Below are 22,741 nucleotides of genomic sequence, written 5' to 3'. Positions count from 1 at the left end.
TACTTCTATGAAATAACGTGTCCTTCCTTAACTAGGTCTAGTTTTGTATTCATTGTTTCTATAATGCAAACAATATTAATTACGGTATGTACACCAAATACAGTAATGATGCACTTTTCTAAATGAATTAAAATCGGTGAAAATCAAATTGAAAAATTCATCATAACAAGTACTGTGTAAAAACAAAAGGTTTTAGTCCATAGTCCTAGTCCATAGGGTGACTGTTTTCTTTTTCAAACTATTCTTAGTTACTCCCTGTTGATGTGGTACATGATAGGTGAACAGTGAGAGATGCAATACTCGGTAATATGCAGTACGGCACATTTTAAGAGTAACGCACACATGTTGCACTAGAATACTGCCAGAGCAACATGTCGGCACTTCAGCAGCATGAGCACTGAAAAATGGCACATAGAGTATTTTCACCAAATTGCTAGCAACCTCTAGCTGCTGCATTTGACTGTTTACTAAACTACTCTGTCTTTCTGTGCTGATTATTTTCCACATTTAGGCCTAACGCAAACGCAGCATGGAGAAATGTTACACTAAGACTCAAATCTCCAGAAACACAGCCTCTGGAAGAGCAGAAGGCCATGCAGCAATACATTATCGAACACAATCATTCATAGGAATATCATAGTAGTATCTGTTGAAAACAAGACCTATAAGCTACCATAATGAAAATCCAATTGTGGATTCCCCAATCAATAAGAACCATATCTGTCTTAAGAGGACTAAACTTTTCACTAAAACCTATTTGATATGGGTGCTTCGCCATGATTGATGTGGCTCCTTTGAAAAGTAAACCAATTTCAGCCCTGATGCAAAGTTGATTGAAATTGGCTATAATCACGTTACTCTCAAATTCTGAACCCCCCCCCCCCCCCATGGTTTTAATAAAGATTTATGGCTGATTAAAGGACAGACTAATCGAATTAAGACTAGACCTTGTTCCAGCAAAAAAATGGTTCCAGCTGATTTGGCAAAATCCGATTTTCGTTTATGATATTGATATAACACTTACTGATTTAGATCCATAGAAGAGGAAGGAGGTCTCTTTTACAGATTTATTCCCCTATTTCCCATCATGCGTCAGTATGTTGACTTGATTCTATGATTATTTGGGTTATTGGCAGGTATTGCTCAGAGTAGCTTTCCTGATTGCCTCCTCAGAGGGAATGGACATCACATGGAGCATTGGGGGTTCAGAAAGAGCCAGAATGACCAAGCACAGAGAATATATATTTTTTCTCTCTGTGTTAGTGAGGTGTCACCTCAGTCTATTCACAGCAGAAAACACATGACCCCAACAATGGGAGTCAGTGGCCTTTCAACTCAAAGGCAATGGGATGATGTGGATCAGAAGACAACTTAGGAAAAGGACAGACCCATTTCAAGGAGAAAGTCTATATATAGCCTGTCGCTATAGTGACTATGAACTTTGGACACAAAAGTGATCTGTTACCTACTAATCGGCACCATAAACAGGATCATTTGGTTAATGTAATATTCTTACGTGTATTAAACCATAATGTACTATTACTTTGTGGTACACAGACGCAGTGGGTTTGAAATATATATGCGTATTCGTTTTAGGATCTGTGCTGAAATTCAAACGTAGGCTACAACGTCACACTGAGTGCATTTCAAAAATGTCATATTTCCGTGTAGGCCGAGCAGTTTTACAACCCTAAAAATATAAACAATACCATGTAAAAATGTGCTATTTTTGGACCATTCATTAACTACAAACAAGTGCACTGGCAAGAAAAATACATAGCCTACAGTACACAATTTCATCAAGGGAAAAAGTAATACAGAACTATTCAACATGAAACCACAAAAGCCAAAAGCTGTGCTTCCTAGCCACATTTTAGAAGACATTAAATATACACGTATTATATCTTTAGTGTCGAACATACAGTCAAGAAAACATAAAAGAATGAGAGAAACCATCGGAAACCCAGACAAAGCCCCCTCTGTATCTCCGGCTACAAGCAGAGTCTCTGTTTGACATCGCAGTAATCGTCTCAAATCCTTTCCTTCCACCATTCTCACCCACTGAGAAGAATTCAGTCACCTAGGAACTCTCATTCTGAATACTGACGTGATTAGAAAGTAACAGCTGCATTCACGGTGTTTGGAACAAAAGCACACTCAAAGACGCACAATTTTCTTGCTTGTTCATGCTAGCGCAGAAAAAGGCAAAGCAGTTACGGGCAGAAAATACCAAAATGAATTAAGTGGGCCTATTTCTACACCATTCCTAATGACTAATGCTTTTTAATATTGTTTTTTGAATAGACATTCACAGGGGGGGGGGGCAGTTTCACAGATTGAACTCATTGAAATGAATTTAAACTCCACAAATTCCCTCAATTCAACATCTTTCAAGCATATTTTTGCATTTCAGACTCAATTCAATAATTCTATGTAATACTACTTCAATTTAATAATACTTTATTAAACCACAATTTATCCATTGTGATATTTATCCATTTCCAAAGCATTGATAAATTCACCAGTTTGCTTTTTTTGAACTGAAAATTAACACATAACTTCCATTTTTATAAAAAAAATATATTCTTAGCCAATTAAAATGTATGTATTTTCTTTAAATACTAATGTACACCAACAAACTTTCCTCATTTTATCCAATAAACCACAGAGAAGAGTGGAAATATAAACCCTAAGTGTGTTCCTAATTGCATATGCAACCAGTCTCACAAGCACAGGTAGAAACTGAGTGAATGATAAGGGATTCATAATTTACTATGGAATGGTAGTTATTAATATGGAAATAATATGCTCTGATTCAAAGGAGCTGCTTTCAAAACTCTTTCCTATTTTTATGACTTTGGGTGGCATAAGAGCAAATAATTGTAAATTCATAATGACTACTTTCTTTGCTGTGTGAAAAATATTTGGAATTGCAGTATATCAATGAATTCAATCTTAGCATATACATTTGATTTTCTACCTGAAGCGAGTGAGTCATTTCTTAAAAAAGGACTGAGGTTCATTATGATTTTAACATTACAAATGATCGTTGTAGAATGTCCTTCACCTTCAACGATATGGCAGAATCGTTTACTATGCGCTTACCTTTGGGTTTTAAAACTAAATCTAAACTATTCAGAGATCTGTATCTATCCTTGAACCACAGTGAATAAAGACAGAGAGATATGGTAGATGGCGTATTAAATGATACTTTACATTGGCTGGGGATGGTCTTACCCGCAGAGGGGGGCTGGGGTGGAGGTGCGCAGGCCCGGAGTAGGTAAGAATTGGGGGAGAATTCATCGTCAGGAGGGGGGTCCAGCATGACGTGGGGGGAGCCGCTGTCCAGCAGGGGCACTTGGCACTCCCTGATGGCTGGGGGGGCAGGATGGGGAGGGCCAGTGGGTGGAGGTGGGGCAGGGGGTAGCAGGCTGGACGAAGGTGTGGGAGGTAGGGGACGACCTGGGGAGCACACACACACACACAGAGATGGAGGGCACGTGTTACTATGCACACTGGTATTGTAAATTACAGGAGGACAATAGGTGGCGTCCTCTTTGAACATGAAGAAGTGCTAGAAATTACACAACCTCGTCTCCATGTCAATACAATGCTCTTTTAGACACACTGTCAATCTCTACCAGTATTGTCAATCTCTACCAGTATTGTCAATCTCTACCAGTACTGTCAATCTCTACCAGTACTGTCAATCTCTACCAGTACTGTCAATCTCTACCAGTACTGTCAATCTCTACCAGTACTGTCAATCTCTACCAGTACTGTCAATCTCTACCAGTACTGTCAATCTCTACCAGTACTGTCAATCTCTACCAGTACTGTCAATCTCTACCAGTATTGTCAATCTCTACCAGTATTGTCAATCGCTACCCGTATTCATATGTTCAAGTGGAGACTGTCAATTCCATTGACAGCTGAGCGATAAAATAACGATAATGAAAGACGAGAGAAACAATTGAGAAAGAAAGAGATATAGAAAATGGAGAAGTATTGCAGGGCTTTCAATTCCTTCAATCGCTCTGATAACCTTGCTCTTTAATAGCAGCACACTGAAAGGAGGTCAACTTTGATGTCCTATACAGGCTTTTAAATGAACCATCATGTACGGTATTTTATTTGCCTTGAAATAAGAACTCCTGCGTTTGACTTTGACCTTGAGAAATAAATAGTGAAAGCCTATGAGTTTTCAATAGGATTATTTGTGCCATCGATTGTGCAGAATTGTCTTTATTTTGCCATAGTCATGGGGCATCTACCTCCTTTTTATCTATTTTGCAACCAAACCAGATGGCACTGAGAAAATAACATTGATTTGCATGATTAAGCCTGCAGTAACACTAGAGTTCAACATTTGGTTAAAGCAGAATGGTTGACCCCAACAGAAAATCCAAGGGGTAGCCTTATGTTTATTTATTTTTTCATCCTAAACCCTTTTCTCACATCCTATTTTAGGCCATCAAATATTTGGTTTGTAAAAGGAACTATGTCCACGAACCACAAGTATTTAACTTGTGAAATGGGACATAAGCGTGCTTATTAGGACATTTCAAGGAGATAACAAAGGAGATTATATTAATAAATGTGTTTTGAGAATGATCAAAAATATATTATCAATTGTGGCCTAGAAATTCCAGAAAATACTCATTCTTCAATAAAGACAATTTGTCAGCAAAGTACATTTATTCAAGGCTATCATTTCTCAAAATAATTATTGCTCCATTTTCTGATTTCACTCAATTACAGCATTTTATTTAACATATTTAATATATTCTGTTTTCCTACTTATGTCCAACACAGCAATGGAGAAATGAAGGCTGATTCCCTCCCACACATCCATGGTGTCCTTTTAGATTAGCATGTTTTGATGCAGCTCATCAAGATCACAGACACATATATCAACCCTACACCTTGTTGTGGTGTGATGGAATGGTGTCACCAAGGCCCTGCAACTGTCAGTACAAGGCAAAGCACTCCCAGCTCGTGTGAATACTCTCACTAATAACACGAGCACCACCACCCACTTTGCCTCTGAGCAAGTCGGCAGATCCAACATCCACGGCTGCTTTGGCAAACGTGTCCTTGTATAGAGGCCGGGTGATTTTGACTTCATGTCAGTTCTTGTCATGCGTAGTTAAAAAATAAAAAATATATTTAAAAAAAGTGGCCTGCTTTTGCTGAATAATATATGCCTGCTTCAAAGTCCCGGAGTGGAAGATAACCATTGCATCACTAGCTTGCTGCCACACAGCACTCCTCAAAGCAAATAGGCTAGCAGAACATTGGAATGGGCAGTGGAGGGGACAAGAACATATAGTACAGTACTGAGAAGCCAGAGAGTAGAGTGGCTGGACGGCGATAGAGGGCAAATCTCTCTCTAATGATGAGGATTCATCCTCCTCTCCTGTCGACAACAGGCATTCAGAACATCAACATAAAATAGAAAGGTTTTCTGAATGGAAGATTGGAGGATGACATCGGTTCCTGCCACAGAGTATCAGAACAGCCCTCATTTCCTATTCCAGTGTGGATGTTTGGCACAGGCCTTCATTGTGGCTCATTTGGAGCCGTTATCGCTGTTTCAAGCCTTATCCTCTGCTGTTAGCGTCCCTGTCCTCTGAGTCACATAATGTGTTGGGAAGCAAACACACAGGGCCCCCCCTCGCTGACTCCTGCTGAGGCTGTCTACACACAGCAGGTCTAGCTGTGACATTTGCAGAGATGTATCATATCAGTGTCCTCCTACATCACACAGCAAAACAAAACTAGAGGACCAAAAGAAACCAGAGCTCCTCGCCTCTGTCCTCTTTGTCAGGTTTAACACGGCTCCAAACGCTGACATCAAGGGGCAAGAAAGAGAGAGAGAGAGAGAGAGAGAAAGTGAGCACAAGCCAGCTCTAATGTGACAAGTCGACAAAGATTACTTCACAAAATGTCACTTGAAGAGACATCACACTATCTAACGCGCCTGGCATTACATTATGAGCATCTGATTATGTTGCTATTTTGATTGCTGAGGGCTTTGATGTGCACCATAAATAGTTTAATATGCACCTCAAATGTAAATTAATGCTAAGTATTTTTGTACCAAGTAGTACAGTACTTTTTCTTTCTATTACCTGATATGTTTACATTTTTTTATTTAACCTTTATTTAACTAGGCAAGTCAGTTAAGAACAAATTCTTATTTACAATGACAGCTTACCCCGGCCAAACTCGGACGACGCTGGGCCAAATGTATGCCGCACTATGGGACTCCAATCATGGCTGGATGTGATACAGCCTGGAATCGAACCAGGGACTGCAGTGATGCCTCTTGCACTGACATGCAGTACCTTAGACCTATGTGCCACTCGAAGCCCCTGTTAGGTATAGCATCCAGATATGGGGGCTCCATAAAAGCTCCTTTCTATCCCTCACTGCCCCCCCTCTCCTGGGCCAAGGCCTTTTCAAGCAACAACATTCAGCGTGGTCTGAAAATAACTGTCTCCAATCGACTTGACTCCATTTTGTCACGGTCCTCTTTGTGTCATCACTCCCCGTGACTGGGATGGCTCCGTGCTGCATCCTCAGCACATTCACGGCCCCAGTAGCCCCATGCCCAGGCACCATTGTTCACATGAAACCACACTTTATTTCTCAAATTATTTTCAACACACTCAAGGTGGGATTCTGCACCATTTACAAGGTAAAATGTTGGAAGATAAATGGCCCCCAACCACCAAATTATTTTTGTCCCACAACTTCCCATTGCCTCCATCTCATGCACTTATTAATCTCTGTGTGGCTCTTCTCTAGAACTGTCTAAACCAACATGGCCTCGGATTGCTGTTGATTTGATCCTATTGTTTCCTCCACAGGCACCACCAGGCCACTATTATACACACTGCACCGGCCAGTCATCACCACAGGCACCAACAGGCCACTATTATACACACTGCACCGGCCAGTCATCACCACAGGCACCAACAGGCCACTATTATACACACTGCACCGGCCAGTCATCACCACAGGCACCACCAGGCCACTATTATACACACTGCACCGGCCAGTCATCACCACAGGCACCACCAGGCCACTATTATACACACTGCACCGGCCAGTCATCACCACAGGCACTAACAGGCCACTATTATACACACTGCACCGGCCAGTCATCACCACAGGCACCACCAGGCCACTATTATACACACTGCACCGGCCAGTCATCACCACAGGCACCACCAGGCCACTATTATACACACTGCACCGGCCAGTCATCACCACAGGCACCACCAGGCCACTATTATACACACTGCACCGGCCAGTCATCACCACAGGCACCACCAGGCCACTATTATACACACTGCACCGGCCAGTCATCACCACAGGCACCACCAGGCCACTATTATACACACTGCACCGGCCAGTCATCACCACAGGCACCACCAGGCCACTATTATACACACTGCACCGGCCAGTCATCACCACAGGCACCAACAGGCCACTATTATACACACTGCACCGGCCAGTCATCACCACAGGCACCAACAGGCCACTATTATACACACTGCACCGGCCAGTCATCACCACAGGCACCACCAGGCCACTATTATACACACTGCACCGGCCAGTCATCACCACAGGCACCAACAGGCCACTATTATACACACTGCACCGGCCAGTCATCACCACAGGCACCACCAGGCCACTATTATACACACTGCACCGGCCAGTCATCACCACAGGCACCAACAGGCCACTATTATACACACTGCACCGGCCAGTCCCAGCACCGGCCAGTCCCTTCAGACTGCCTGTCCCTGTGATCTCACAACCACAAACAGTTTCACAAACACTCAGGACCATGTGATCCCTTAACAACAGGCAGTAGTGGCATCTCCATGTCCAAATTGAAATGGAAATCCAACTTTGTTCTCATCAGCCATGGAGACAACTCTATTGTGTGATTTCAATGTCGGCTCAGTTGTTCAATTTCATTCGAGCAAATGGGTGAAATGATCCACCACAATGTGATATGGTGATATATGTGTGCTACGATATACGAGATGACATGACACCGGCGTCACAACAAGTTAACCTCACCCGTCAACCTCCTCCCTCCCTCATTAACCTAGCTACCCCTCCTCAACCCAACAGAAACACAGATGGTTTTGGAGTGTTTGCTAAATCCTGCAGCACAAACAACACAGCAGCCACCTCAGCAGCAAACCCACATCCCTCCTACTGTCCTGTGTGTGTTTCGCTGCTGATGTACAGATTAGCCCAGAACATGGCAATGTGGAACAGCAGGAGGGAGGCAAGAACCAAGACTTAGGCTCAGCTGCAAAGCACATCGGAAAAACCAGACTTGAGCAATAATATCACTATCATCTCCCTTTCTATCCTTGTATGTTTCATTACAAAGACAGCTGGGAAACCGGTTAAGATGTGCTGACTCGGCTCTCCATCACACAGAACAAAGCTCCACTTAAAGATCCACTTCTGCCATCAGCTGTAGCCTTTTAATATATGTACGGTATAAATTACTTATTACATCGCTGCCTTTGAAGTAGGATGCTTCCATTCTGGCACTATTTTTATCCGGTGTCGCAAAAGTAACACAAAAAAAAGGACTTACTTTTCTATAACGCCGACTCATCCTCGAGCCTCCCCATACTGTTCCCCCCCCCCAATCTGTAGTCCTAAGAACTCTTTGCCCTCACACAGGATCAAAGCAGTGAGAAATTAGATTCCATTCCAAACCAATGAGAGCAGCCTCTCTCCCCCTAACAACACGTTCCGCATAAAATCACAGCTTTTTTTGTTTGTTTGTTTTCTTAGAACCTGCAAGCCTCAATTCTTCTCTCTCTCTCTCTCTGCCACTTTCTCACTCTCTGATTTTAGGTGTCTTGTGATCGTTCACTTGGAGAGAGTATTTTTCCTATGCCACCAACCCGAAAGCACTCATAATCCCAAAATAAGGTAATTACTCAAATGAACTGATGCCTTTGAAGTGGGGAGAGAGATTTTGTCAAAGACACACCATATTGCTTTGAGTTTTATTTGAAGTAGGTCTCAATGGTAATGAGTTTGAGTCACTGGCCTCAGAGGATGCACTTTTATCACAAAGACACCACCATCTTCATTAATTTACTCAAATCAACATATTGCACTGTAAACATGTAATTTGAACCAAATGAAAGACAACTAAAAGGCTTGTTAACAGACCAACCTGGTCTCAGAGCATTTCGTATTATTCTGAACGGAAATCCTAGACACTCCATTTAGTATGATGTTACATTTCTTATGGTATGTATTCATTTGTGGATGTCATTCACCCATTTTGTATACGTTACGAATTTCAATTCAATTTAAATTTACAAAATAGCAAAACGTACAATATGTTACCAATATACAAAGCATATGATATGTTAAAAATTCTAGCTAGGTGGCTAACGTTAGCTACCTCGCTAACGTTAGCTAGGCTAGGGTTTCGGGGTTATGGTTAAGTTTCAGAGTTAGGTTAAAGGGTTAAGGTTAGGGGACGGGTTAGCTAACTTGCTAAGTAGCAAGTAGTTCAAAAGTTGCTAATTAGCTAAAATGCTAAAATTGTGCGTAATGATTCAAACTCGCAATCTTTGGCAACCATGTCACGCCCTGACCTTAGAGATCCTTTTTCTGTCTCTATTTTGGTTTCTATGTTTTCTATTTCTTTGTGGTTGGCCGGGTATGGTTCTCAATCAGGGACAGCTGTCTATCGTTGTCTCTGATTGGGAACCATACTTAGGTACCCTTTTTCCCACCTGTGTTTGTGGGAGACTGGCTTTGTTTAGAGCACTTTGATGGTGAGCGTCACGGTTTGTTTTTGCAGTGCTTATTGTTTTGTTTGGCGTCATTTGGATTAATAAAGGAAATGTACGCTCACCACGCTGCACCTTGGTCCGCTCCTTCCAACAGCCGTGACAAACCACCCCGATCCAACCACCCTCATTTCGTTTTTTCCTTAAGTGACTATCCGTCTTATGTAACTATACCAAACATAACATATCATACTAAATTGAGTGTCATGGATTTACGTATAGAATAATACAAAATGCTCTGAGGCCAGGTATGTAGGCATGCATGCTTGGGTTGGGCGGTATCCAAATGTTCCTACCATCAAAGTTTCTGTTCCATCCCAGGGTATACGGTATTATCGGAAATGCACACAAGGGGGAAAATTTCAATGTATTGTTTTTACGCACAAAAATATTTAGGCAACGGGGATCTTCATCCAGGAGGAAACTGAATGTCTCTAGTTTGGGTACCAGTCTTTTAGCTAACATTCCACTCCTTGCCACACCATGTCATTGCAAGAGACTGGCCTTTCGGCAATCTCAACATTCTATATGCAGTTGGATTTAAGGCAGAGTTGGTTGTTGAAAATAACATTAATATTTTCCATGACAACATGTTGAGCCTCGAAAATATAATTATAATGTCAAAAACAAGCAGCTGTTAGCTAGACAAGTTGTTGTATTTTGAGGCTTAAAATCAAAGCAAATAGGTTATGTGGTTTGCAGTATGTATTTAGAGAATTTAGAGCTAGAATCTTTTGACAGACTGGTTTAGTCTGGATAAACAAAACAATGGATACCAACATGTTCTGTGGAGAGAAAAAAGTGATTGAATGCCAATATTTTGGTAATTGTTGTTATTGGATGATTGCTGTGAGGGTTATCGAATCAGGATCAACTCCTCTGTTCTCCTTGAGTTCATTAATGATAGAATGTTCATGTTTGAATATGGCAGAAAGGTCAGGCTCTTTGGCAATGACAAGGAGTGGCAAGGAGTTGTTAGCTAAAGCAGACTGGTACTCAGGCTGGAATGTCTCTGCTGTAACCAAGAAGTTTAGTCTTGACATCTAGCCTCTTAGCTAGCTAGCAAGACAGCAAACAACATCATTTATTTGACACATCTTAGATTTCTTATAGTTATACATATATTTATAAACAGTGGTCAGTATTGAAAATCATACTGTAGGTATTTCAGAATACCCCAGTATTCGGTATAAAACAGTATATCGCCCAAGCCTAGAGCTCGCACAAATTACTCACACGCGCATGCACACACACACACACACACACACACACACACACACACACACACACACACACACACACACACCCACTCCTAAACCTTTATAGTGCCTTATAAAATATATGTCAGAATGTTTTAGCTGAATCCCAGAGGCAAATGCCAGTCACATATTAGCCATCTGACAACTGGTAACATAAGTGTCCAGGGGACCCGAAGTCTGGTCCTGGGGACAGCAGCAGGACACAGGTCATTAGTGACCAGCAGCCCACTGGGCACTGTGACTGCACCAGGCTGCAAGGTGACAGGGCCATCGCTGTGACATGCAGCACTAGGCCAGCCAGTAGTAGGACCAGCCCCACTACTCCAGGCTCTGGGATCAGCACACACAGCACACTGAGGCAAACGCTGCTCCTCTTTGCATCATCTGACCCCGAGGAGCAGGTTGGCTGATGTTGTTCTGCACAGCTCCCCCTACAGAGCCCCACAGTGGATGCGGCAATACCCTGCAGCACTGACGCACACCACAAATAAACATACATGTGCTAGGCATTGTCGGTCTTTCCCTCTCATACACCCCCCACGCACATACGTATGATACACATTTACTTGGCTGTACTGTACGTAATGCCCAAATCAGACATGAGCATGTACTCACTTCACTTAACACAGAAAAAAAACCACTGCCTTGAAAAACCGAAGTGTGCTCCTTCCTTGGACAGTTGAAGGATAGTCAGTGATACACACACTCCAGTATTCACGAAGAGCAGGTATAATCGAGCCTCTCCAACCAAAGGAAGTCATTCATTTTTCTTCACTTATGAACTACGTTTTCTTTTCTAGTTGTAAATGAGATCCTTAGTGTTTAAATCATTAGTGTGTTTCCTACATTGATAATACATGTATTACAAGTGTCATCAACCCAGCACTAACTATTCCCCTTTCGGCTAATCCATACACTGATAACAGTGAATGTCTTGGTAGGGCATTGCTCATTTTGACTTATTAAGTGAGAAATGGTTCAAACGCCTACGCCCCACATATAGGCTGTCTAAGAATATAGCTTTAGAGTATTATAATCACCAAGTTAACCATATTTACACCTCTGAGAGATTTATAGTTTGGCGCCCACATAGTACCCTGCATTTCCAACAATAAGCTAGCCTTATGTATAACCTTAACTCTCCAAGCAGCTCTCTCTCTCACTACCTCTCTCTCCAGCTAGAACGTGGCAGATGCTTTGAGAAGGGATGCCTCCGTGTGGTGAGGGCACATATCAGAATACATCAGGGCTGGGAATTGCCAGGGACCTCACGATATGATATTATCATGATACTTTGGGTGCCAATACAATATGTATTGCAATTCTCACAATTCTATATATATGTATCGCGATTCGATATTGAGATGTTTATTTTGATCGGCCATGAAAATAAAAGTGATGAAAACATGTTGGTTCACTATTTAAAAAGAAGACGGAGAACAAGCTATATGATGACAAATCAAGTTTTTTTGGAGTATCAATTTGTACAAATTGATACTTGGGAGTCAAATATTGATATAATATCATCCAAAACAAATATTGTGATATATAACTCTATCAATCCCCCCCCCAATAACTAAAATATATTAGAGTAATGCACTATGAATTGGACCGTCCAACATGTCGATTAGTAATAGCATTATCAGCCTTTGAGACATGGGCACTGAGTTGACCTGAAAAGAGGCAGAGAAGGAAAAAAGCAGCTCTGCTAAATAAGAATATTGCCTAGTGACACAAAACACAGACAGTGATGAATACACTACTACGTAGATAGTAGTTATGAGAAAAAGAGGCACGCCTGTTGCAGCCCTGTAAAGATGGAATACGCTAATGAGTATGTATCTAAAGTATTATTTTCATATTTATCAAGCTCCCTGAAAGCATTTATGTAAACACTTTATGTAGGCCAAACAAGAGCTGTGGAAATCCACTGTAAAAAACAAACATTAGCAGCCAAAATCCAGAACATATAAAAAGTATATGTCTTCAAATTCAAAACCCATCACAGGGCATGTCCTAAAATAGATATAGAAGATGGTGCAATACATGTTGATGATTAGTAAATCAGATTCTCAGTGGGAGATGAATATATGGTTACATGTACATTTTCCTGAGACTGACAATTACCCGAAGAATGCTAAAACACAAATATTTAATAACAGGTGGACTATATCGGAAAAATGCTGATTATTTGAGGAAGAATGTAGAATAACTTAGCATTTTAAGCTGCCAACCACTCCCCCTTACTTTGATTGCAATCAGTTGTTCTGGGAGTGTCCCTAGACTCCATTAAAACGTCACGATTATTCTAACAACAAAATCAAACAACGTTCATCAACCTAATTAAAATGCACACACACACACATTTAAAATGCCCTTAAGAGTGTAGATGATGCACAATTTCGAACACATATCAAAATGAAGTTCATTAATTGTATATAGATTACATAAGACGCTTAAATTATGATACATTGTTTATGAGATGTAAAATAAAACAAGTATAGGAAATGCAACCAGGTGTTGCTTGATGAAGCCCTAATACAGAATAGATTGCCTACAGCTCGAATCCTACACGACATCCTAAAAAGCAGATGTTGGAATGATTTATTCCAAAAGACGCTGACATTATCATGGGATGGGAGTCAGAATTCAGAACCAAAATTCCGTTCCAAAAGACTCAACGGGCTGAAATAGGAGATCTCACGACAGATGCACCCCCATATGTCAACCAACTTTAAAACCACATTCAGAGGGAACACACAAACCGCCTAATATTATTTAACAGCATCCAGGCATAGTTGAATGAGCCATTCACAGCAAGAAAGATAGGTCGATTTATTCGGCTTACCTTTGCTTTTCACCATGCTGCGAACTCGGTTTCTTCTCTACTCATGCAAGGGAGGTATACATTTTTCCAGCATCAGCAAAGAGCGCCGTGTTCCGTGTCGGCTACACAGACGTGCACCAAGAGAAGACAGTGAAAGGCGCGAAACTGAGGTTGTTAGCATCCGCGGCAGTAGCTTTGTCTGGTTGCTGATGTGTTTGCATCGAAACGAACAGACAGACATCCAACTTAAATCTTCAGCGCTACAGTGCACTAACGTTACCATGAATTACGCGCAGGCAAACTGACAAAGAGCCATGCAGTTAGTGTCCAGTACAAATGTTGCAGAGGGGCGGGCTGGTGCGTAAAGGTGAGCTCATGGTGTCATTATAGGGTGTGGATTTGTCTGTACCTCCTGTATGGTCAACTAGGCAACTCCTATCTCTCTCTTTGTTATGCTGCCTTTGCAGCAAGCGTCTCAGGTATACATTTTGTGCCATTATGCTCTCGCTATGGGGTCAGTCAAATTGTGTTTAGATGCACCATAGGGCTTTTACGGATCCGTCTCCAGCTCTCCACAACTACAGTCTACACACACACCATTATGAGCCTTTAGAATACCCTCCAGTGTGCGGTATTGTACAGCTGACATGGCAGTGTCCCTCTAGTATGGGTGAATTCTCCATGGCATGCTGCAGTTGCCTAGACAGACTGGGGAAAAGGGTGGTTTTCATGTTGAGAGTCTGGGGGTGCCACCCATATAGATTGCCATCACAGAGAGGCTATCATCTCCCCGATTCCTTTACATTTTATATAACAACCTTCTTGCCTGTGTGTTTACCTATATATTCATGTACAATATATTGCTGAATATTACAAACCATGTCCATGAAACCAAATGGATCAATAGTCCAGAAGTAGATTCATCTGTGTCTGTTAAACCATTTCCAAACCACTGTCTCTGTAGTCCAGAAACACCGTATTCTAAGGCTAATCAGTGCATTTGATAAAATTGTAGTTCTTGATGTATGCTATAAAACTAGATTCAAGCCTAGTTCTGGAAACATATAATAGCCTATCTGTTGTTCATTCAGTGTGTGTGTGTGTGTGTGTGTGTGTGTGTGTGTGTGTGTGTGTCTAAAGTGAGATTGAGATGATATAATCTGTACAATGTCCATTGTTCTATCTTTAGACCACAAGAGATTAACAAAAAGCAAATTTACACCAAGGACCCACTTACAAGCACAGTGCCGCTTTGCTTAGTTTTCAACAGCTTTGTGCTATGAGGTGAGGAAATATCATTGTCAACTACACTTTCCTCCCTTTTAATATTTTTGTTGTGACACTAAGCATAGAGCATCAACCCACAGTTAAGTGAGAATAAGAAGTGAGAATAAGTAGTAATCTAATTAGTGCTAATTCAGAAACTGTCTTTGCTAAACCCGCATTTCTGGGCAGCTCTGTTTACTGTGTGGCAATACTTTGACTGCTTCCAGGAGCCTCCCTTTTGTACAGCGACACTACAAAGCGCCAGCGCTTCCCACGCATGGGCATCCGTCCTCATTAACCACGGCAGTTCTCGACTGCCAGAGCTTACAAAGAGCGCCATGGCGTAGAAACTCGGCTGTGCCACAGAAACACGCCGACACTGGAGAGTTGGGGTTGAAACAGAACAATAGTAGAGAAAGAGAGAGACAGAGAGAAGGAGATAGGGGGAAACAGAGGGAGAGAGAGAGGGGGAAACAGAGGGAGAGAGAGAGGGGGAAACAGAGGGAGAGAGAGGGAGAAATAGAGGGAGAGAGAGAGAGAAAGAGAGAGACAGAGAGAAGGACATAGGGGGAAATAGAGGGAGAGAGAGAGAGAGAGAGAGAGAGGGAGAGAGAGAGAGGGAGAAATAGAGGGAGAGAGAGAGAGAGAGAAAGAGAGAAATAGAGGGAGAGAGAGACAGAGACAGAGAGAAGGAGATAGGGGGAAATAGAGAGAGAGAGAGAGAGAGAGAGAGAGAGAGAGAAAGAGAGAAAGAGAGGAGGGAGAGAGAGACAGAGAGAAGGAGATAGGGGGAAATAGAGAGAGAGAGAGAGAGAGAGAGGGAGATAAGATGTGGAGGCTGTGATGAAAATGCATCTGTATCCCAGAGGCCCCAAACCCTGGACCCAGCTGCACTCACACTCACACTCCACAGCCTTACAGAGCTAAAACAATGGAGGCAGACCTTTGTTTAGCTCACAGCATTCAAAGCTGCAGGCATGCAGATTGTACAGTACGTCACCCAATAACAAAGGCAAAACGCACACATGTGCACATACTACACACAAGCACACACACAAAAACGTACACACAGTGACACCTAAGACACTCTGGGCTCCCTCCTGAGATTGTGTAGCCCTGCTAAAACATGCTGTCACTCGCAATTCTCCCCGGTGCCCCTTAGAGGTGAGAGCTGGCCTTTCCCCTCTCACAGCATACTTAAATGAGAGAAAATGAAAGAGCCCAGCCCAACTCTATGGGGTTTCTTCACACTAAGCTATCAAGGCTCGCTCCATGAACACATCAACAAACAGTTTAACCTTAGCCTAAAAATAACAGGGCAAAAACACAGCTCACACACATACATGCATGCACCAACACACGCACACACACACACACACACACACACAGGCAAGCATACGCACAGACACACACAGAAACACATACACCCAAGAGGGCCATTTATCAAAAAATGACATAAAATCCATTTCAATTCTATTAGAATCTGCTGCAGTAAGATACTGTATATACACACCAGTATTATTTCACCCAGCAATCCCTTCTGACTCCACCTATTGCCAGCATGAACCTCTCCATGCCTCCACTCTGTGTTTTCATCCTTCCCCCAAATACACCGAACAAAAATATAAATGCAACATGTAAAGTGTTGGTCCCATGTTTCAACCAGCCACTTCGCACAGCCATTGAAGAGTGGGACAACATTCCACAGTCCACAATCAACAGCCTGATAAAGTCTATGTGAAGGAGATGTGTTGAACTCCACGAGACAAATGGTGGTCACACCAGATACAGACCGGTTTTCTGACCCACACACCTACCTTTTCTTTAAGGTATCTGTATTCCCAGTCATGTGAAATCCATAGATTAGGGCCTAATGAATTTATTTCAGTTGACTGATTTCTTTTTATGAACTGTAACTCAGTATAATCTTTGAAATGATTGCATGTTGCGTTTATATATATTTTTCAGTATAGTAGAATACATACTCCAAATCGTGTCTGAACAGATGATATAATATTGTAACTATCCTCTATGGCCACCTTAACACACATATCAATAGTTTAAAAATGCAGAAAACTATTCACTGCTTCACCCAAAGCTGAGAATTGATTTGCACCACAAACAATAACAGACGTTTTCCAATTTGTTGATGCAAACGATTTCAGAAAGCAATTAGGCATTTTTCCCCCGAAACATATTCAAATTAGTTATTTTCTCCTCTTGTAGGGATGTTTAATCATGAGCACTTTTAATCAGGTGGGCTGGCAGATAGGTCTCGATCACCATCATGTATAAACTGGAAATAAAGACAAAGACCCGCATTTGTTTCAATCAGAGTGGAACAAAGCCCTGTGTCGCTTCCAAATTCGACTTAGGGGTGCTCAGCATTTCAATGGGAGAAAGTTTGTCCCACATTATGTCAAAATGAATTTCTTGACGTGAGTTTGTGCCCTCAGGGGGAGTGGGCTGTTTGCGGAGGAGCAGTGACTGGAACCAGAACATTATCCACACTAATGAACCTCTCAGGTGTTCACAGGATCCAGGGATGGGAAGGGGAAGGATGGGAAAGGGATGGATGGGAAGGGGAAGGATGGGAAGGGGAAGGATGGGAAAGGGATGGATGGGAAGGGGAAGGATGGGAAGGGGAAGGATGGGAAGGGGAAGGATGGGAAAGGGATGGATGGGAAAGGGATGGATGGGAAGGGGAAGGATGGGAAGGTGAAGGATGGGAAAGGGATGGATGGGAAAGGGATGGATGGGAAGGGGAAGGATGGGAAGGGGAAGGATGGGAAGGGGAAGGATGGGAAGGGGAAGGATGGGAAAGGGATGGATGGGAAGGGGAAGGATGGGAAAGGGATGGATGGGAAGGGGAAGGATGGGAAGGGGAAGGATGGAAAATCAAAACAGGGTAAACACAGCAGGAAGATTTGAGCAAAAGCAGTGCAGTTACACTATGGCCCTGTAAATCCAGTCAGTTCAGAAAGCTATGCATTCCAATGAACACGTTTCATGTCCAATTCCAAAAGGAATGGACAACACACTCCTGTACAGACAGCTGTAGTGCTGGTTCTGGACTCTCCTCTATCTGTCCTTGTCACTCCAGAATACACATGAAACCATCACGTACCTTTGCTGCATATGGACTCAACCCGTTGGAAATGAATGTTACACTGTTACAATGCCACAACTACTACTGCTTAATTGCTATAACAAATTAAGAAGGGGATTACATTTTAATCCTAAAAATAATATTTCAAGGGCAATGGATCCTGACCTGTGATTTTAATTGTTCACTGTAGATTCTTTTCACAAAGCCATTGGAAAGCTGGCAATGTTGATTTAAAAAAAATACATATCTGTAATGTAATGTTAATTTCAGAGATATGAAACATAACAGTTGCGTCTATCTGTCCTCTACAGCATCTTGCTCTCCTTGCCGGAGTCTGTTTTTTTAATACAGGTGGGCTCTCAGTCATGCTCTGCATTCTCTTTTATGCCCCTAACTCTGCAACACACTCTCATTCTAGGATGTGTGTCTGTCAAAACAGCACCGCTGGGTATTATCCACAGAGAGAGCCTTTGAAAGTGCACCAGATCCATCCTCCCTATTACTTCTCTCAGTAGGAAGTGGAGGAGACGGAAGAACGTTGGTGCAGTGTCAGCAAGCGGATTGTTCGCATTTCCCCCAAAACCTATCCCCACAGGTGTGTCAGTCTGTGTTTAAATTCTCGTTATCTGCCTCGCTCTACCTTTTGTTCTATGTGGCGCGCCGTAACATTGACTTTTGGTGGGATTGGTTTGTTTACATTTCACGTGTGTGGAGTAATTCCTCTTTTCAAGCCCCTTACCATGCAAAATGTCCTTGCTGTGAACTGCTCCCCAATCAAATGTCACAGGAAAGACTCCCCCTCTTTCTCGCTTTCTTTTAAATGGAATATTTACATCAGATAACCTGACCTAATTTGGTTTCTAGCTGGTCGGCCCCAATGAAGTCTAAATGCAGTTATCAGCAATGTTTCAGTAAACAGCAGCAACGTCTGATAGCACACAACAGTCAAGTAAAAACATGGACATTTGCATGTATTCAGGCTGCATTAGCTGTTGTCATACAGAACTGAATTACGTAACTTGCATCCACAGGCCACGGAGACCAGACCACCACTGAATACCTAATATTGTTGCCGCCCAATAGTTCAAGCTTGTGAGGAATAGAGAAGGACAATTTATGCAGTTTATGACTTTACTCAGTACTATGAGTTCCCCTGTACCAGGGGAGTACGGCTCCAGTCCTGCAGTCTACAAGTCCATGCTAGGTAAAGCTCCGCCTTATCTCAGTTCACTGGCCACGATGGCAACACCCACCCGTAGCACGCGCTCCAGCAGGTGTATCTCACTGATCATCCCTAAAGCCAACACCTCATTTGGACGCCTTTCCTTCTGGTTCTCTGCTGCCTGTGACTGGAACGAATTGCAAAAATCTCTGAAGTTGGAGACTTTTATCTCCCTCACCAACTTTAAACATCTGCTATCTGAGCAGCTAACCGATCGCTGCAGCTGTACATAGTCCATCGGTAAATGGCCCACCCAATTCACCTACCTCATCCCCATACTGTTTTTATTTATTTACTTTTCTGCTCTTTTGCACACCAGTATCTCTACCTGCACATGACCATCTGATCATTTATCACTCCAGTGTTAATCTGCTAAATTGTAATTATTTGCCTACCTCCTCATGCCTTTTGCACACAATGTATATAGACTCTTTCTTCTTTTTCTACTGTGTTATTGACTTGTTTATTGTTTACTCCATGTGCAACTGTGTTGTTGTCTGTTCACACTGCTATGCTTTATCTTGGCCAGGTTGCAGTTGTAAATAAGAACTTGTTCTCAACTAGCTTACCTGGTTAAATAAAGGTGAAGAAAATAAATACAAATAAAAGGTCTGCTGCTTTCATCGTTTCACATTTCAATCAGCAAAATGATAAGGCATGGGAAACCAGGTTTGATTACCATCCAATCAATGCCTGCCACTGATCAATTATGTGCTGAGGCTAAACAAAAACCAGCAGACATTGCAGTCCTACAGGAGTGGAGTTGTATATTCCTATTCTATGTCATTGCCAATACTTGTCCTATAGACATCTGAGGTGGTAGGAGGGAGGGTCGGTAGCAGGAGGAGAGGCAAGGCAGCAGTAAGCCAATGTACGGTTTTACTTGCTTGCTTTCCCAATATCCTCGTATTCATGCTCAGAGAGCCCCGATTTCTCCCTCAAAGTATCTGTCCCTGTTCATTAAATTTCACTTAGCAGCTAAGGACCATCAGAGGTGGAGCCACTGAATCATGGCCCTCTATCTGGAATTGGCGAGAAAAGCGAAGCAGCGGGAGGGTTCCCCCAGTCACTCAGGCGGATGGCCAGTCCCTGAGCTTATTAGGGAGAGGAAAATGGAGGGAGGCTGAATGGAGAAATGGACGTGCAGGCTGACAGAAAGCTCCAGAGACAGGGAAGGGCACAGGGAGGAAGGGTGTGTGTGTGTGCTACACTGAATTAACCACTGTGAATGTGTGAGTTCTTGCTGCCAAGTGCCGTATGGAGGTAGCAGAGCAGCCAGGAGGTCGTTGCAGAGGTAACGGGACGACTTATGCTGCCGGAGGCAAGCTAAGGTGTAGGTGTCATTTTTCCAGCTATGATGTAAAGAGATGGCTATGCAAATGAGAGAACGAGAGAGAATTCAACGGGGGAAAGTGTTGAACGTTCTTTGTTTGTGATGGAACTGTTAAAAATGTTTATTTTGTTTTCTCGAGGATTATTTTTCACATAAATTATATTCCATTTCCACTGTATGCTGTCCTTGAACCTATAGGGTTCCACTCAGTTTTCCGAACCCAAAAGCATAGTCAGTGTACAGCGGCATTGTATCCGTTGTGTAAAAGCTCCGCAATGAATTTTGACCGTGCAACTTTAAAGTCAGAAGAAAGTGAAGTCATTGACAGTTTGCACAGTGCAATATATCAGATGAATTGAATTCAGCTATTCTAGCCAGTCCGGACAGAGAGGTGTGTGTGTGTGATTAACCCCGCTGTTGTCCAATGAGCCTGTGTGCATGGTACACACACCATCCTCCCATCCATCCCAGTGTCATTAAAAGGAGTGAGTCACCAAGCTCACCTGCGCTACACTCCTGCTGCCAGCTGTTAATAAAGTGCTTATTGGATTACCTTCCCTCTAATGAAGTAATTTAATCAGGGGACACAAAGCACGAGTAAGCCCGGTTCCTCCAGGACAACTAATGTCCACCTCTGGTCTAAAGCTCAATATCTGGAGCAAGACAGATAGATTTTATTGGCTACTCTTACTTAGAAGAGCAGTCATGTCCATGCTGCCATTTTGGGTGCAGGATCAGTGACTGGAGCCAGGAAAGGAATATGCCAGGGTAGACTGATACCGACATGGTCAGTCTGGACACACATGCTCTCTGGCATTGGATGTTCGGCCCGACAAACGCTTCAACAGTTTTTCTAATCTCAGCCACTTCCCCTGCAACAAAGGCTTAAGAACTGTAGGCCGATACAAACAGCATATGGAAATACCTCTGTGTTATGTAAAAAATATGCACATACCGTGTGAGCCACTGCTCCACATCAACAGGCAAATGTCAAACAAATCAGAGCTAAACCCACACACATGTCTCCACACCCTGTTAAGAAGACATTAAATCACCTTAAAGGCTTTTCAAATCATGCAATACACATTGTTACAATACAATTAAAGTAATGTGTTTACTCCTTCAATATTTATTTGGAAATGCCTCCTGTTTCCTGCAAAGACTGCCAGAGCACCAGAGCTGCTGCCATCTAGGTCTAGCCGGCAGCTTTGAAACGTTGCAGGACCGTGCCCTAAGTTCCCATGCTGCCCCATCCACCCAGGGAGGGGAAGTGAACCCGAAGATCTGAGACAGGATCAGGAGAAGCAGCGAGACACACTGTGGAGAATCAGATTACTGGCACTGCTCTGCCAGAGTCCTGCCCCTGTTTTATCCCATTACAGCAATATGTCTGAGTACTGGATCCTCTTTCTGCAGCAATTACAAAACCTTTGGAGAGATAAAATGCCCAGTTCCTCATGGCAAACGCCATCCATCAAACATTTAGCCTCCTGAATGTGAAAGACTTTTTGTGGTTCCCTGCTCACATTTGTAAACTGCGTGGTTTCTCCACAGCGAGAACTTCCATTCACTGTCACATTATCTTCCTAATGGATGTTTACATAGATCTGGTTGCTTTCTATCAACACATGCATATACAAGCAACGCAATACACAACAATGCAAACCCTACTACAAATAACATAATACATATGTGAAAGCATTCCAGGTTTCATGGCTTACACAGCACAACAGATCAACATGTCTAAAAACCCTACAGTTTCCTACACATATTTTCAGTGGCGCATGATTTGTAATAAATCTCGACTGGATGGAAAGGAGTGGAGTGTCAGGATACAAAGTGGCTTGCCCTAGGCGTCGATAGGAGAA

At 42.6% G+C, this 22,741-nt stretch overlaps 1 protein-coding gene across 1 annotated transcript in view; it reads right to left on the bottom strand.

Moving 5' to 3' along the window:
• The window catches only part of LOC115105407 (teneurin-2), a 74,834-nt gene extending 60,600 nt beyond the window's left edge, over positions 1 to 14,234 (bottom strand). The window contains exons 1-2 of the mRNA XM_029627416.2: positions 13,965 to 14,234; positions 3,238 to 3,462 (exon numbers count right to left, since the gene is read on the bottom strand). Of these exons, the coding sequence (XP_029483276.1) occupies positions 3,238 to 3,462; positions 13,965 to 13,980 (241 nt within the window). The 5' untranslated portion in view covers positions 13,981 to 14,234. The remainder of the gene's footprint in view (positions 1 to 3,237; positions 3,463 to 13,964) is intronic.
• Between the last annotated feature and the right edge of the window lie 8,507 nt (positions 14,235 to 22,741).

This window comes from Oncorhynchus nerka, linkage group LG22 (genome assembly GCF_034236695.1).
Source record: "Oncorhynchus nerka isolate Pitt River linkage group LG22, Oner_Uvic_2.0, whole genome shotgun sequence".
In the NCBI taxonomy this organism is placed as follows: Eukaryota; Metazoa; Chordata; class Actinopteri; order Salmoniformes; family Salmonidae; genus Oncorhynchus; species Oncorhynchus nerka.
This window is presented reverse-complemented; position numbering and strand designations above follow the sequence as displayed.